The sequence below is a fragment of the Equus przewalskii genome, chromosome 3 (assembly GCF_037783145.1).
Source record: "Equus przewalskii isolate Varuska chromosome 3, EquPr2, whole genome shotgun sequence".
Classification (NCBI taxonomy): Eukaryota; Metazoa; Chordata; class Mammalia; order Perissodactyla; family Equidae; genus Equus; species Equus przewalskii.
In genome coordinates this window covers 10,052,665-10,069,879 of record NC_091833.1, presented here as the reverse complement: position 1 = coordinate 10,069,879, position 17,215 = coordinate 10,052,665, and the positions used below count along the sequence as shown (strand labels likewise).

Here is a 17,215-nt window from a genome sequence, read left to right as displayed (position 1 = left end):
TTTCAGCTTGTTCGCATTGCCAAGGTCCTGGGGACAGATGAGCTATATGGGTACCTGAAGAAGTATCACATAGACCTGGATCCACACTTCAACGATATCCTGGGACAGTAAGTAAGAGAGAGGGAAAGAAAGAGGATTTCACTTACCCACTTCAGGAGGGGGAAGCTGAGCCGAAAGTGCTTTCTCAAGCTCTTTCCCCTTTCTGAGCATGTCAAAGTTGAAAGATCCTTTTTTGCTCTGTTTTTTTTTTTTAACTTATTTTGAGATATTTGGGCATTGCTTACATGTGTCGTCTAATCATTTTTACTTCTCTAAGAGATAACTTGCTTATCAATAGAAAATGGAAGACAAAATCACAGTGTTACAGAAAAAAGCTTTTTGGTACAACATATGCTTATTTTAGTGGAAAATCTTAGAAGATGTGATTCTTTTAATTAGAGATTTATAATTTCTTTATGTTCTGTGTAATGGACTTTGTATAAGGTAGCAAATTTTAAACCATGTTTTCAGATAAACAGTGCAGTAGCGTTGAAATGCATAGGTTGTGTTGACAATTTTCAAACTATTTTATGAGGCTTCATGTTTCTGAGGCTAGCTCTCTAAATATATTTGCTGAACAATAAAAATTACTCAGCTACCTCTGTGCTTCGCCCAGAATTGACTAAAAGCCTGGGCATAAAACATAATCTAGAAGGGTTCCACAAATTCTAAATCAGATGTAGAAGTTTTAATTAAGTTCATGTATCAGGACACTGTTTTGTTTGAGGATGCTGTGATTGTAACTGTGGGGGTGGAGTAGGTACCCAGAAGAGTGAGATTTAACGAGCTTGTTGTCAGTGCAGTATTCTAAGATTTTGTTGCCTTCAGCCCTAGTACGTAAGGAAGGATTCTTGTTGAATTCAATCTCAGAATACTAATGCTTCCCTTTTCTCCTCAGACATTCACGGAAACGCTGGGAAAACTTTATCCATAGTGAGAACAGACACCTTGTCAGCCCTGAGGCCCTAGATCTTCTGGACAAACTTCTGCGATACGACCATCAACAGAGACTGACCGCCAAAGAGGCCATGGAGCACCCATACTTCTGTGAGTCTCGGGGTAATCTATTAAAGGGAAAGCTCTTCTACCCTTTATGCTTGGCACCAGTCAAGAGAATTCTAGGTATTTGCATTGAATTGTCCCTGGACTTTGGCCTCATTAGTTCTAGACTGTTGAGACAGCTTTGCAGATCTGTTTCTTGATCCCCAAAGGTGTTTCCTTGTCCTCCACTGCAGCTCCCTTGAGTCTGGTCCCTTTGACCATTCCCTGTGGCCCTGAGTTTATAGATCACTGGTATCTAAAATTTTTTTTCAAATATATACATTTGTGTAGGAACTAATCAAAGATTTTATTTCCCCTTCAAAAAACAAGTAATTAGGTGAAAGTGATAAGGTAACCATAGTAAATTTTTAAAGAAGAAAATAAGTTAAACGGAATTTGGGGAAAGGAGAGCAGGTATAGAAAGACCTCACTAAACTCCTGTCTGAATTACAGACTCCTTAGGTCTCACTTGGAACTCTGGGTGCATATTCAGTTGCTGCTTATTGTTCTGCGTGCATATAGTTCTCCCCACTGATAAAGTACGTCTCAGACTTTCTTCTTACTGGCGGCAGTGTGAGATGTTTTAGTCCAGTCCCAGAGGAGACTGAGAATAAGGGAGGTTAAGTGACCTGTCTCAGTTCACTCTCTGAATCAAGATGAACACTTGCACCCTGTCTCTTGCTTGACCAATATGCTATCTTTCCTTCTCCTTTTTTCCCCTCTGGAGGTGAACTAAATCTCCCCCGAAGAATGGGTTGCTGTGTGGTGTGGCACCTGCTGGCCCATGAGCGTCAGTAGACAGCAGAGTGAAAAGATCTCACCCTCAGCCTTCCGACCTCACACTAGTGCAGCTCAAGTGTCCCCTTTCCAGTTTCCTGCACAGAAAGCTATTTTCACCCTTTGTGTTAGATTGAATTGAGAACACTCGTGTTTATAACATGTAATTCATGATCTGTCTACTTTTCTGAATGTACATCATACTTCAAAAAAATTTTTTTTAAACTGCTGTTGCTTAAAATTGCTAGGTCTTCTAACGGCTCTTTTTAGTCACCCTTTCCTCTGAAGTGCTTATTATTGCACAAGCTTTGAAGAAATTGGGGCTTGGATGTGATGTTAGTATTCAAGGAAAATAACACATAAGAAAATTAGGAGAAATTCTGAACAGTGGGAAATGAGTGTTTCTGTGCCTCTCTTTTCCATGAATCTCAGTAATTGAACTTGTATTCTGAGGAACTATAAGAGTTGACAGTAAGAGTAATTCCCCCTGGTCATTTTTCAGTGTCTGGTTTTTCTATAACCTTAATTCTGTAATTTCTGTTGCCCTCCTGGCCCTGACTTTCCTGGCGGTCTCTCTCTATCTCACTGTGGAAGAGTTGCGTTTGTTGTGATGCTCATGAGCTCACTCTAACCTTTGCTGATTTGCCTAACCATAAAATCTCCCACATGGCCAGCCCCGATTCCACTGACTTTCCTCCTTTTTCTTGCAGACCCCGTGGTGAAGGAGCAGTCCCAGCCTTGTACAGATAATGCTGTACTTTCCAGTGGTCTCACAGCAGCCCGATGAAGACTGGAAAGCGACGGGTAATGCGGCATTGATGCTTGCCAATAAAACCAACCAACCAAACAGAAATCTTGAAGGAAAACTACAATGTGATAAAAAGAAATTCTAGTCATTCCTTCCAAACGCAAAGAACAGTAAAGACCTAAAAGTCTGTCAAAAAGAAACTCCCCAGTATTAGTCTACAGGGAGCTGCCGTTCTGGCAGCGTGACGATGCACACAGTTCAGGATCTGAGGGGACTCTCCCTTTGGAATGCATGGGGGATGAAAGGCTCGGAGTTGTTGTACATTTCCCTTATTTAACAGGAGACCACTGTTGAATTAACTCGTTCAGTCAACAAGCTCTGAATTTCTGGCTTCCCATCTATTCCTCTGTGGTCTGGGTTTCCTTTGGTGAGATTCAGGCTCAAGTTTTAGCAAAATGTCAGCAGTCTGTACTGACACACCAGCCTCATTTATGAAAAGGAGATATTAAAACGGTGACAGTATTTTTTTTTTTAAGCTCTTATACAAATTCATGTTTTATGTATTTTTTTATGACATGAGCTCTCTAGGAAATGTACCTCAACCCTGCGGTTTTCTTCTGAGTGTGTTCATTTTGGAGCAAACTGTAGTCGCCCTCACAGAGCCCCCTTCGATGTCAGGAGGCCTCACTTTAAACCTGGTGATGCCGTGGACAGGCCCATCAGTCTCATCAAAGTTCTGTGCTAAGTGCATAACTTGAGCTCACTCTAACCTTCGCTGATTTGCCTAAGCATAAAATCTTACTGCTATTTTTTTCATGTAGCTTTTTTTTTTTTGCCGCCTTGTAAGGAAAACCTCACCTTTCTCAGCACATCCCTGTGTGTGCACCTCTTTTAATGCACCTCTCTGAAACAAAGACTTTTTGTTCACAACCATAACTAAAGCTGGAAAGTCAGTCTTCAGGCAAGTCGGGGAGGGAGAAAAATGTCCTATCAGAATTTATTTAGGAAAGACTTACTGTGTGAAAAAAACGTACTTCCCAACCCCTCCCTTTTTGCCTCTTTTTTTATCCCCATGAGAAACAATTTCCTGCTGTAATTAGGGTAATCTGCTTTTTTAAGCTCTGATAGGTAATACATGAATGTGGTGGCAAAGCTGAGTCCCACATGCAGGCACTGGAGTCGTGTGGGCAGGGCCGCCCCATGACCCAAGCAACTGAGGAGAGCAGCATCCAAGGGGCTCGGGGAAGGCAGTGGAGCTCCTGGGCAAGTATCAAAGCTTGGGCTCCATTGTGCTAGCCTTCACATTAACAAAGGGAGCTAGATTTTGTTTAAAAAAAAAAAATAGGGCTGATTTCGTTTTGGGGGACTTGTCACCAGTATGATTTGCAAGCGGTCCCCTCACCCCAGCTGCAAGCCTTGACAGCTGTGGGGACGTCACACACCTAGGCTAGAGCTAGAGGTGTCTGCCATCCCATCACACTTTAGGATTTCTTTATTAACTATTTAATAATGCCATACATTTTTATAAGGTTAGATTGTTTGTTTGAAAACATCTGTTTACATTCCATATTCCAATAAAATCGTATTGGTATTGGTAGCAGGTCCTATCTCTAAATGTAGATTCTATTTTTGTCGTTTGGTTGGTGGAAACTTAAAATGCAAATAAAACTCTTATTGTAGAGTTGAGCTTACAGATTAAAAATTAAGATCCCAAGGCCAAGAAATGCACTGAGTTACTGCCTGCGTTGCACATTCTGTATATTAATGTATACGTGTTCTACCTGAAAATCAAAGACAAGACATGAGCTCTTGGCTGAACCTATGTTGACATGTCAGGCAGCAAAATTCAGTGTTTGGGATTATTAAAAGCCTTCTCATGTGCCCTTCTAGGCAACACCGAACTGTTAGATATTGTCAGGGAGATGTGCCACTGTGTGTCCTTCCTGTCCCCTACCTCTCATCCCCTCCTTTGTCACCCAGCATTTTAAATTTTAAGTTGCCTGTCTGGACCAGGCAGGGGAAGCCTCTTGGAGCGTCTTGGTGAAGCGGTAACCGTTTCTTTCCCTTGGGTCCCCCAGAGGCAATAAAAGCAGTTGGAGGAGAAGAGTCAGGTGCCTTACTTCTGCCTCTCTCTCCTTTGGTCACGATGTAGTAGTGCAAACACAGCCGACCTATCTGTCCTGCGTTCTGCAGCTGCCGCTTTGACACAAGAGTCATTGTCTTTCTGCATACAGTGTACTGTTACGCCACCTATGCTTCTGACCTCTCCTCATGCCTTAGACATACAGCATGACTGAGTTTAAAATGCTCGCTCCTGTCTGAGTCTGGTCTTGACACCCTGCCTCCTGGCTGCTTGACTGTAGGTGGTTCTTTCCCAAACTGAAGTGAGTCTAGTCCAGACCTTTTCTCGTTTACCTAGCTCCAGGACCATTTTGTGTCCAGATGGGCCCAGCTCCCCTGAGACCTTAGAGTATTTACCCTGGTTAGGAGATGGTCTTGGAGAGTTCCAGAAGAGAGATGAGAGAGTATGTGTGAGAGAGAGAGTATGTATGTGTGTACGTATGTATGTATCTAAGAGTGGGAGTCTAGTCTTAGATGAAGCTGTGGTAGATTTTTTCCCCCTTAATATCCTTTTCAGGTAGCATATTATTTCTTTAATTCATCTCAGTAATTTTCATTAGACATTTCGTTTGCTTCAGTACCTTATAACTGGTTAAAAGTGCCTATGGTAAGGACTTGTTATTTCCTAAAGAAAAGCAAAAAACGTGGGGAACAGGGTAGTGTTACACTATCATCTCAGGTACTGCCTGTGTTCAAGAACCTAGACCTGGTGTGGTGAGGACAAAAGGTTCCTGTGCCAAACACAGATCAGTGTGTCATAGTTCATTGGCCGCACGTGAGCATAGCTACCCAGGCTTGCTTAGCCGAGGACCCGCATGGTAAGAGCAGAACCGAGGGAGTGTGGGGAGTTCCGTCTGGTTTGCTGGCAGTTCGCTCTCCCTGGATCATATCACTGGCCTGCTCCTGTCCTCTCCTCTCCCTGTGGAGGGGTCTGGGTGGGAGAAGCCGCAGTGTATAATGCAGACCAGGCATTCCTGGGTCTTCTTACCGGTCAGAGGAGGGCCGATGCCAGTTATGTGAACCGCTTCAACGTGAGCCACTCCACTGGGCTCCTAACATTTTCTAGCATGTTGGTACTCACAAGGCTCAAAGCAAATGTATTTCTTTGCAGAGAAGGAAGTGCTCTCAGACTGATTAGAGGAGATAGAAGAGCTTGTAATCCTTGGGAGCTGGGAGAGGGGCTATTAAAGGGAGAAAGGGAACCAATAAGAAAAACAGGCAAAAGGTAGATCTTGAGGAGGGACCATGACCTCTTGAGGGGAGAAAACTAGGGGACATGAAAACTTGGAATGTGCCCTGAGATGGGCACTGCCCCTGGATTGGTTCCAGTGGGACCGAAAGGTGGTGCTCTCAAGGCAGATGCTGAGGCCCAGAGAGAGCTGACGGGACGGCTGTGGGTCTCAGGCTGCACCTACTCAGGGAAATGACTTAGGTTCTCCCAGGTGCTGCGTTGATGAGGATGGAAGCAGAATTATTTTGGGATGCAAGCGACAGTTGGAAAAATTTTTATATTGAAACGGAGCTGAGAGAGCCCAGTTAACAGTTTCCTTTAATGCCAGTTCAGGTTCAGTGATTCATTTAGTAACCCTTGTTTCTGCATGAGCACCCACGGGAAAAAGCACACTTCCCTCCTGCAAATAAATAGGAGTGGATAATAACTGATCAGAGTCAAGGTCATTGAAATATAACCCCTTTCAAAAGCAAAAGCAAGGTCCACGTGAGCACACAAGAAGCCAAAGTTTGTCAGTGAGCTTAACAAATCTAAGACAGTAATGTCCTGCCTTTAAAAACTAACCCCAGGGTGGGAACAGGAGGGCGGGGAGGTGGCGGGGAAACAGCTGGCTAAGAAGACTGGTAAGAACGTACGTTTTTTGAGCTATATGGATGTGTTAATGAAAACGACCCGAACAAGGTGGTACAGAGGCTGGGGAAAACGATGTGATGGGATATACAGGTGATGCATACCTTTGTGTAGAGTCTCAACAATGTGCTACAAATGTGATGGTTAATCCTGAACTGCATGTATTGGGGATTGTTTAAAAAGAGAAAACTCTCATTGAATCAATAAATTAACAGTTTTTCACTCGCTGGCTTTTCTTGCTGTAAATGGTGACTAAGAGGTTGGGACAGAAATCTTGACACCCAGTGGAAAGCTTGGACAAATCTTCAAGAACCATGGAGCCGACTTTCCTTCTGTTTGCAGAAAAGCAACACTGCCTGGGTTGTGATTTACAAATGACTGCTTCAGACACGATGGGCCACCTCTTTGTATCACTGGGTGACTGATGTGTGGTTTATGTGCTGCTGTCCATGGAAGAAAGAAAAACACCGTGTTAAATCCTGTTTTCTTAAATAAAAATGTTGCTAATCACCAGCCCTGCCAAGTGGGAGACCAGCCACTGCTGTGAGGGCCTTAACCTTGTATTTCCTGTCTCTCGGGGGAGCGGAGGGATGAGCTTCGAACTGTGGGATGTGTGTGTGGTGGATGCAGTCAGTCACCTTGGTGTGACGACTCCTGTAGCAGGAGAGGGGACTAGAGTGGTGTCGTGGGGATTGTTCTGTTTCTTGGTAGTTGATTCTGAATTCCACCATTGCGACACCTGCCTCTCGGATTGACCTGTTGTCTTGCACAACTTTAACCTTTGTGGCAGAGTGTTCTGCATTTTTGAAAATCTCTGCAGCCCCATTTTTTGCAACATAGGCGGGCACCTGCTATCGTTTGGCAGATGGCAGTGTCTTTATTTATTGAGCTCTTTTCTCACTGACTGGTCTCTCTGTGGAGTTGGATGCTTAGAAATCAGTTTCCGAAGTGCTTCAAGGCAAATAGAGCTCTTTCTTTCTTAATTTAAGCACCACGCAGCCTTTCTCAAATGCTAAGCAGTAGACCCCTGCTCCTTTACCCAAAGAGAGTGTTCATGAAATGGTGTTTCTGTGTGAGAGCTTCCCAGGTCCGTAGTCCTTTCTCAGTGCTGTGTTTCTGTTCTGAGACACTGCTGGCATCTCACCACCCACTCACTGTGCTGGACATGGAAGGAGAAACGAGGTTTGCAGGCCGTGCCAGACAGCTGCTTCCAGGGGAGAGTTAAAAATGTTTGAGCTCCCTTTTTGCTCTTTATTAGTGGACTCGGCCCTTTCCCTGTGTAAAGACAGTCATCTGATTCTTAGTCCCAAGATGTTCTCAGTAAATAGGGTTGGGTCTGATGGGGATCTACACTTGACCTGCTGAACTTGTAGCTTGGCTTGCATGGAATGGTCAGGAGGCCTCACTAAATCAGCGTTCTGGACCTGAGAGAAGGGGAGGAGACTTGGTCACAGTGTCCAGAACTTTCCTCTTGCTCTCACAGAAGGCCGTGCCAAACACTGCCTCTGTTAATGGTGATCAGAAGAGGAAGGAAGAGGGTACCGTTTGAAACCTGAAACCATAGAGGCAGTTCTTAGCTAGGTTTTCCGCAAAGTGGCATGGGAAAGTCAAGCTTGCATACTGTCCCCAGCCCTCTTCAAGAGGAGGAGGCCACTTGCGAGTGGAGGCCTGTCCTTCCTCCCGGTCAGATTAATTAACGCCATCTTTCCCCTCCTCCCATCTCTTTCCCCAGGTCTGCTGCGGTTCCTCCCACTTTTCCATAAGCAGAACAAGAACCAAATCAAACGTCTTAACGTGTGTAGAGAGATCACGTTCCGTGAGCAGACACAAAATGGTGGCAGGTTTGGCGAGCACGAACTAGACCAACCGAAGGGCAGCCCACCACCGTTTATCAAACCTCACTTCCGAATGTAAAAGGTTCACACGCCTTTGGCTTCCTGTTGACTTCCTCCTGACCCAGAAAGCATGGGAAATGTGAAGGGTATGCAAAATGGTTGTTGGTTACTGTTGCTCCCCCGCGCCCCTTGATTCGTCCTGCGGCCGCCTGTTTTTCCAGCAGACCACGTTAACTGGCCGGCCACAGACTCCACAGTACGGGAATGGGGGCATATATGGCATGAAGGGCAGTTACATATTATAATTTTAAAAGTATATATTATTGAATAAAAGGTTTTAAAAGAAATGTATGGAGAGTTTTCAGTATGGAAGGGGCCATTAACTGAGACCCGTGGCCACAGAGGACTGAGTGGAATAGAAGAGCATATGTGCCAGGTTGTAGCCAGAGGAAAGCGGGGGAGTCCCAGAGGTGAGGAGGGCTGGTCTGAAGGATGCTCTTTACAGAGATGAGGAGTTGAGAGAGCGAACTAGTCCTGGGGATGGGGTAAACCGCAGAGAGTTTGCGTAGACTCCGTGGGCCAGGAAAGCCCAGCTTTGTCTTGAACACATTCATCTTCCCTTGACCCCTCCTTCCGAAGCAGGTGAGTCACCCAGTGATTTAGGTGGTAAGGAAATGTCACCTCTGATGAACTCAGGAAGATGACTTAGCCCCTTCTTTGCTTTCCCTTTGCTCGTGTCTTCATATTTCATCCCCACCCCCCATCCTCTGCTCGCTCCCCATGGCCCCTTCTGAAAAAGCCTCTTACCTTGGAGGATGGCTGAGTCTGCTGTCCTCGGGCAGGGAAGGGGTCGGGGGTCTCACGTCCAGATCTATAGGCTGCTTCTGCTCGCGCTCTGAAGCTCCCGGGAACTGGAAGGAAAAGTGGCCCACTCAAATGTGAAAGAGGGTGGAGTGGAAGTACTGATCACATTTATTAAGTGGAAACAACTAAACCCGTTTTACAAATTAAGCCTCCCCTGGCCACCTCAGTCCTTCCCTCCCAGAACAGGTGTACCACGTGGAGGTGAAAGCAGCAACAACCTAGTGGCTGCCCAGCCTTGTGTCTGGCTGTGGCCTGTGTCGTCCCACTGCCCGTAGAGAGCAGAAGGACAGGCTGACCCCACCGCTCAGGCGGCTGGGTGAGGTGCCCACTAGTTCTCTACAAAAGAACTTGATCTGCACAACATTCCTTCTCCTTCTCTGCTGCTTGTCCTGAACAGGTGACTATGGGAATCCAGGTGTGGATGCTCACAGTTTTTGAAGCAATTATGGGGGTAAGCAAAGAGGCCCCTCAGGGTCACCACAACGTCACAGTGTACCTTGGACCAGCTTCTGTCGGATCCAAACAGTTCCTCGGGTGTGGGCGCTCAAGGCTGTGCACGCCCTGGACACCAGTGAGTGAGGGCCCACAGGCCCACCACCAGCTGACTTTGTTAGGCCAACCGGACACCAAATGGATGGACTTGGTACTTTCTCACTCCATCACTGGCCTAGTATTCTCAAGTGGTCTCTCTCATGAGGCCCTTTTTGACACAAGGCTCTGCAAATTTCTGTTGGTCTCTCAGCTCTCTGGGACAGCATCTCAATACCGTGTTATAATGAGCACATCCCTGAAGCTCCTGTGGACCTGGTGCTTTGTACGTGCGTGTTTATCTACGCGGTGCGTTATCTCCATGTCGACCAGCTGGCCTTCAAGGGCATTCCCAGACAGGAAGAGTCTCTGGAGCAGACACATGGTCGGCTGGCTTGTGAGTTCTTTAGATGCCATGCAGAATTTGAATGCTAGCTTTGTCCTCCAATTTCCCTTCTCAACCAAAATAATCTTGGTTTTTATGGATGATTATTGTTGGGTGAGAGAGTGTTTGGTTGTGGAAAGAAAGGGAAGGAGGAGTTGTTGCTTAGCTTGTTTTGGTCTTGAGAGAAGGGGACAAGGAACCTGCTAACCCAAGCGCAGTCTAAAGCTCATCCCCAGGGTGCTTGGAAATTCGGAACATCAGTTCACATCTTTCAGTTGTCCTGCTTATGTTTGGGTTGTTTAAAGTAACATTGAATTTTCCTGATTACCAAAGTAATAATATGCTCACGGTAAAAAAATTCATATGTTACGTAACAGTAAGTAATGAAAGCCTACCCCCCCCCAACCACATACACACATGTACAAAAACTCTTTCCTCCCTTGGAGGTAACCACAGTTAAATTTGGCTATATTTTCCAATTTTTTTCTGTACCTTTACTAACATTTTTAAATTACAACTATTATTTTTACAGAAATGTAATCAGACTATAGATTCTTTTGCAACTTCTGTTTTCACTTAGTTGTGAAGTTCTTACTGTGTTAACATGTGTAGATCTACCTCATTGCTTTTCATGGCTGCGTAGTATTCCATTCTGTGGTGTACTGTAGTTGAAGCAATCCCTTATTGATAGACTCTTAGCAGTACTATTACCAGTATTGCTGTAATGAACAAATTTGCACACACATTTTTACACTTTGTATGTTTGTGAGATAAAAATCTTTAAAAAGAACTGTGCCATATGACTTTTTCAGAAAGGGCATTGTTACAATTCAGAGAAAGTAATCTTCCCTTCACTCACTGGTGTAGGTTGGAACCGCGAGGCCTTTAGTCACGGAATTCTTGTGGGACTCTGTCAGGCACTTGGGGCATGTGCTCAGGGTCTGTGAGCTTTCTAGGAGCCTGCAAAAATGTCTGAGACCTGAAAAAAAAGGTTGTGGCTCTAAAAGAAGAATGTTGTAAAATAAAAATTAATAAATGTAGTTAAATGTCTTTCCAGTCCTGTGAACTAATTGTTAAATTCAATATTTACTTTTAAAAATATTTCTCTCATGATAATTAGTGAAGAGTCACAGACAATCACAAAATAATAAAATAATTTCAAAAGCAAATTCTAAAGACCTTTTCAAAAAAGTTACAGGAAAACAGTTGTCTTAAATATGAAAAGTGGCTGCCCTTTAAGCTGTTTGAAATGCTGTGGGAAGCCTTCATAAGTAAGCATGGCAAACGTTTTAAAATATCCCCGACCAGAGGAGGCCGAGTGGTGGAATGGATGAGCAACACTTGGTGGAATATTCTAGAAGCTGTTAAAATGTGCAGCTCAAAGGTGTTGTGCTAAGTGGAGAAGCCAGACTCAAAAAAACTGATACTGAACGATTCCATTTATGTGACGTTCTGGGAAAGGCAAAAGTGTAGAGCTGGAGAAGAGAGCCGCGGTTGTCAGGCGTTCAGGGGAGGGGGAGGGTTAGTACAAAGGGATAGCGTGGGGGAATTTGGGGGGTGATGGAACTGTTCTGGACCCTAAACGTGGCAATGGTTATATGACTTGGTGCTTTTGTCAATACCGTATACCAAAAAAAGTACATTTTACTGTGTGTAAATTTAAAAGTAAATTTTTTATTTTTAAAGATTTTATTATTTCCTTTTTCTCCCCAAAGCCCCCCGGTACATAGTTGTATATTCTTCGTTGTGGGTTCTTCCAGTTGTGGCACGTGGGACGCTGCCTCAGCGTGGTCTGACGAGCAGTGCCATGTCCGCGCCCAGGATTCGAACCAACAAAACACTGGGCTGCCTGCAGCGGAGCGCGCGAACTTAACCACTCGGCCACGGGGCCAGCCCCTAAAAGTAAATTTTTAAATATAACAACGTGGGGGAGCCCAGCAGAGTCCCATTTGAGCTTCGTTCTCAGTTTAAAGGAGCCTGTCTGGCCGCCACCGACTCTTTGACTGGCGTAGTCAGGGCTGACGGTCTTTGGATACAACATGAGCTGGGACTCTGTGGTCCTCCATCGGCCACTGAACGTCCAGTCAGTGGGGGCACGCCTCCTTCGCTCCCACCTAAGGGGAGGTTCTCCAGGCACGACCCCTCACCTTATTGCTCCACCTCCCCATCCCCATCAGCAAGGAGGAGTGGAGAATAAACTCTGCCTTACAGTGTGTGGCGAGGCCCTCGTGTCTCCCGGAGGCCAGGGGCTCTAAGTTTCTGGGCTTGGACTGACGTCAACAGACACTGTCCACCAGGTTTTAGCCTCTGACCAGGGCCTTGTGCACTGAGAAGGATGCTTATAGTTACCGGTGTGTTAAATAATATCTTAGTTATTAAAGTTGTACATTTAAAAATCTAAATGTGTCTTTAAGATCAATTTACAAATGTTCTAACTACAAATTAGTTGGTCTTGTATATAAATATGAACGCTCTTTCTTCATCTTTGATCAATGCTCAATTAATTCAAAACTTAAGGGTTAAAGCATAAATCTAGTTTCCTTAGACATTTCAAAGCCAACCACATATTTAATGTTTGATTTGCACAAACACTTCTAATAGCTAACATGAAAGACCTAAAATGTGATGAAATCTTCCTAAGCTTTCAAACACTAACATATCGAAGTCTAAACTCATAGATTTAATAAATCAAAATCTTTCAAACATTCATTGTTTACAGACAATTAACTTTTCTCGGACATTTTTAAATTAAAATCACAGATCTAATTTCAACTTCCTTTAAGCATTTCAAATTAAGTTCAAAGTATCAGATCCTCTAATACATTGTTATCTTAAATATTTCAAATATCTTAAATAAAATGTCGCTAATCAGAAACTTATTCTCAGTTTGACACAGATTACTGCTATCATGGGTCCGATCTACTTGCCATAATCTGTGTGTTTTGACACTTACCCTCCCAAGGTGACGTATTCTGACCGATTCGCTCACGGTCAGAGGTTCTGGGCTGGACACAAGACTGGTTGCTTCTGTAGATGGTTCTACCCAACTGCAGGTTAACCGTCCCCTTGTAGTAATGGAATTCTCAAGACCGCCACGTGCCTCGCACCTCACACGGTTCCTTTACATCTTCTACAGCTTTTCGTAGCCTGATTGGCATCAGTTGAGCTTCTGCACCCACTACCCAAATTGTAATCACTTTACTGCCTCATTCGATTCTGCTCTCTTTCCATTTATTTCACTGACCTTCTAAAACGGACTCATCTACCCCATCCTAGTTATACAATCCTTGAAGGAAGCAACTCATTAGCAAGATCTTACTTGTGTTTTGTCCTTACCTTCATGTTGAAGGGAAAACAGTCTTGAAGAAATACAGTGTTTAATGCATATTTTTGCGAGAGAGATCTGTAGTTTTAGGTTAATTTAGTCTATATTACCTTAGAGATGAAGGTCAATGTCAGAGGTGACCATTTGGCTCTATTCCCTTCATTCACTCATCCATCCATTCATTCATTGTGTGCCCGCCATGATGGTGGTACTGTGCTAGGTGCGGGGATACAGGCATAGAAGACACAGTCTGCACCTGGAAGGAGCATGACCAGATCAAGTCTACAACAGGAGCAAACCCACGATTTTATGTTCTCCAATCTTTGATCAAATTATCTGTGCTGTAGCCAAGGCCATGACCACGATAAACTTTGAACCCCAACATAAGGAAGAACTGAACACAGTTCATGCAGACACTCACTGAGAACGAGGAGTTAAGAGAAGCAAGCACTTTCATCTCCTCCATCAGCCTGCTCACTGACTGCTGTTCATGGCACTTAAGCCCCCAGTCGCTCCAGGTGTTTCCATTTCCGTTGGGGAGACTGCATGGTTAGTGAGAGAAATGTGCGCCAGAAAATGGGCTAGGTGAGCCCTGATTCTGAGCAGGAGAGGATCTCTATTGGCTGGATGGGTCTGGAGTTGCAGAGGCCAGGAGAGACCGAGCCTGTGCTGGGCAACCCCAAGTCTGTGACTAATTCGTTGATTCAGTACATACTAGCTGCGTACCCATTTTAGGGAGGCCCTTGGTTTGGGCACTGGGAATACATCTATAATCAAGACAGATCAAAGTCTTTGTCCCAGAAGCTCAAAATCAAGTAGAGGGAGACAGACAGTAAACAAATAAATATATAGACTGTAAGTGGTGATACGTGCTATGAAAAAAATAAAGCAGGGTTGGGGGATGAGTAGTTGGGATGTGGGGGAGCTATTTCAGATTGGTTGTCAAAGAAGTCCTTTCTGATAAGGTGGATAGTGGGTTGAATAGTGACACCCCCAAATTCCTGTCCACACAGAACCTTGGGATGTGAATTTATTTGTCAAGAGGGTCATTGTGAATGTAATTAGTTGAAGATCTCAAAATGAGATTATACTGGATTCAGTGTGGGCCCTAAATCCAAGGCCTGGTGTCCTCATAAGAAGAGGAGAGAACACAAACACAGAGAGAAGAAGACCATGTGAAGATGGAGGCAGAGACTGGAGAGATGCTGCCACAAGCTGAGGAATGCCTGGGGTCACCAGAAGCTGGGAGAGGCAAGGAAGGATTCTTCCGCAGAGACTTAGATGGAGCATGACCCTGTCAACATTTTGATTCTAGCCTCCTGCACTGAGAAAACATTTCTATTGTTTGAAGCCACCCAGATTGTGGTGATTTTTACAGCAGCCCTAGGAAGCTAAGATGGGTACCATCTGAGCAGAACTCCAAATGAAGAAGGGAAGGAGGTAGGCCCAGCCTGGGCAGAGGAAAAGGCAAGTGAGGCGAGAGAGATTGGTGCCAGGTCGCACTGGCCGAGGGCGTGTGTGAGGAGAAGGATGTAGGTGAGAAGATCAGAGAGGTTTCCAGGAACGAGATGGAGGAGGCCAGAATAAGGATGTGGGTTTTTTTCTTAGCAAAATGGGCAGTCACGAGAGCAAAGGGCCACTGGCTAATAAGAAGATCCCTCTGACCACCATGTGGAGAATAGACTGTAGGATGGCAAAGATAGAAATAAGAAAGCAAAGAGGAGACTGCCGCAGCCACGGCTTGGGCCAGGGCGGTAGCAATGGAGGTGCTGGCATGATTGGATTGGGGAAGTATTTTGAAGGTAGAGCTGCACTGACGTGGGCTGTGAGAAAAAGGAGGGGCTCAAGGCTGCTTCCTGAGTTTTGTCTGAGCAAAGAATTGAGTTGGCATCTTCTTAGATGGGCAAGACTTGGAACAGAGCAGGTTTAGGCAAGGGATGTGTGTGGGATGTGAGGGGGGTGATATTTTAAGTTCTATTTTGGACATATTAAGATTGGGATGCCCATTATACCTTGGAGGGGAGGAGTCAAGTAGACAGTTGGATATAAGCACATGGAGCTCAGTGGGGCAGTGGGCCTGGAGATAGACTTTGGGGGGAGCACGGGATGGAGGTGGGGCAGGAATCGGCTTATGGCTATCTAAAGCCTGAGATTAGCAGATCTGTGAGGGAGTGGTGGTTGTCAGATGGCACCTGGAGCCCTGCGAAGTAGAGATGTGGGGGAGGGGGAAAGGACAGCAGAGAAGACAAGGAAGGAAGGACTGATAAAAAAGGAGGGAAACCAGAGGGTGTGGTGCCTGGAAGTCAAGGAAAGAACTTGTCCCAAGAAAAAGTAAGCAACAACTCTGGCTGCTGAAAAATCAAGTAAGATGAGGAGTGAGAATTGACCACTGGATTTGTCAACATGGGGGTGCATGTGAGCTCAAGGAGTGGTGGGGGGAGAAACAGATTGAAATGGATTCAAGTAGGGACGGGAGAAAATGAAGTGAAAATAGTAAGACAGTTCTTTTTGAGAAGCTTTGCTGTAAAAGGCAGCAGAGAAATGGGGCTGTAGGGGAAAGAGGTAGGGCCAAGGGAGGGGATTTGTTAGATGGGAGATATTACAGTTGTTTGTAGACTTATGGAAATGACCCCATACAGAGGAAAACTGACGATGCAGGAGAAAGAGGGCATAATTGCAGGAATGACCTCTGTGATGAGCCAAGGGCTGTGGGACCTGGTACACAGGTGCAGGGACTGGCCTTCCATAGAAGCACAGATGGTTCTCCTTGTAATAGGAGGGAGAGCAGAATACCCAGGCACACACATGGAAGGTTCTGTGTTTGGTGGGAGGAAGTTGCAGAGGTCCTCTTACGATTGCTTCTATATTTCTCAGTGAAATAAGAAGCAAAATCGTGCTTAGTGAGTACAAAGTTTCTGTTTAGGGTGATGAAAAAGTTCTGGAAATAGACGTGATGTTGCAAAAAAAAGCAGCCGCAGCAGAAGCAAGGTTGTTAGCTTAAAGTCGTAGGGGAAATGTTGGAGGTTGAGGAGAAAGGAGAAAGCGAGAAGGGAGAGCAAGTGGCCAGGGATATGTAACAAGATTGCCGAGCTGCACTAAGTGTCCACCTGAGGTTCATGGTCATGAATTTAGTGCACGACCAGTCAGCAGGGCTGTGAATTTTTCTCCAGCCGCGTTGAACTGCATGGGGATGAGTACAGAGGAGACACAGCCATATTTTACCAGGGTAGGGGTTTTGCCACGTGTGAGTACCAGTGATGAAGAGGGTAACAAAGTTGTTGAGGATGTATTCAACCCAGCGAGCTAATAATGGACTGTGGAATTTAAGCCAAGGACAAAGGGAAGGAAGTGAGGACATGATGGGGGTGAGGGAGCATAAAAAGTAGGAGGGTAGCAGATTCAAAGTCCCAGTGGTGTTGAATAATTGGAGGACTCTGGACACGGGAGGGAGTGAGCCAGAATGATAGGAGCGGGGGCTTGAGTGGATGCTTGAGAGGCCTGTCCACAAGAGTAGGTAGCTGGGTGGAATGAAGGCCAAGGTCCTCGAAAACAATGATGGATGTTGGCAATGGTGCGGAGAAATTGGAACGCTCACACATTGCTAGTGGGACTATAAAATGGCGCAGTCACTTTGGAAAACAGTTTGATAGTTTCTCAAAATGTTGAACGTAGAATGACCACATTACCCCAC

The 17,215-nt window shown here is 45.1% G+C and overlaps 1 protein-coding gene across 5 annotated transcripts in view; it reads left to right on the top strand.

Moving 5' to 3' along the window:
• CSNK2A2 (casein kinase 2 alpha 2) overlaps positions 1 to 8,769 on the top strand; it is a 38,958-nt gene extending 30,189 nt beyond the window's left edge. For 3 of the 5 annotated variants that reach the window (XM_070612006.1, XM_070612009.1, XM_070612008.1), the window contains 4 exons: positions 7 to 107; positions 938 to 1,086; positions 2,568 to 2,661; positions 8,320 to 8,769. In XM_070612006.1, coding sequence (XP_070468107.1) covers positions 7 to 107; positions 938 to 1,086; positions 2,568 to 2,644 — 327 coding nt within the window. In that variant the 3' untranslated portion in view covers positions 2,645 to 2,661; positions 8,320 to 8,769. Of the gene's footprint in view, positions 1 to 6; positions 108 to 937; positions 1,087 to 2,567; positions 6,810 to 8,319 lie in introns of those variants that run through there. The other 2 variants (XM_070612005.1, XM_070612007.1) reach the window with 1 other exon arrangement.
• The last annotated feature ends 8,446 nt before the right edge of the window (positions 8,770 to 17,215 follow it).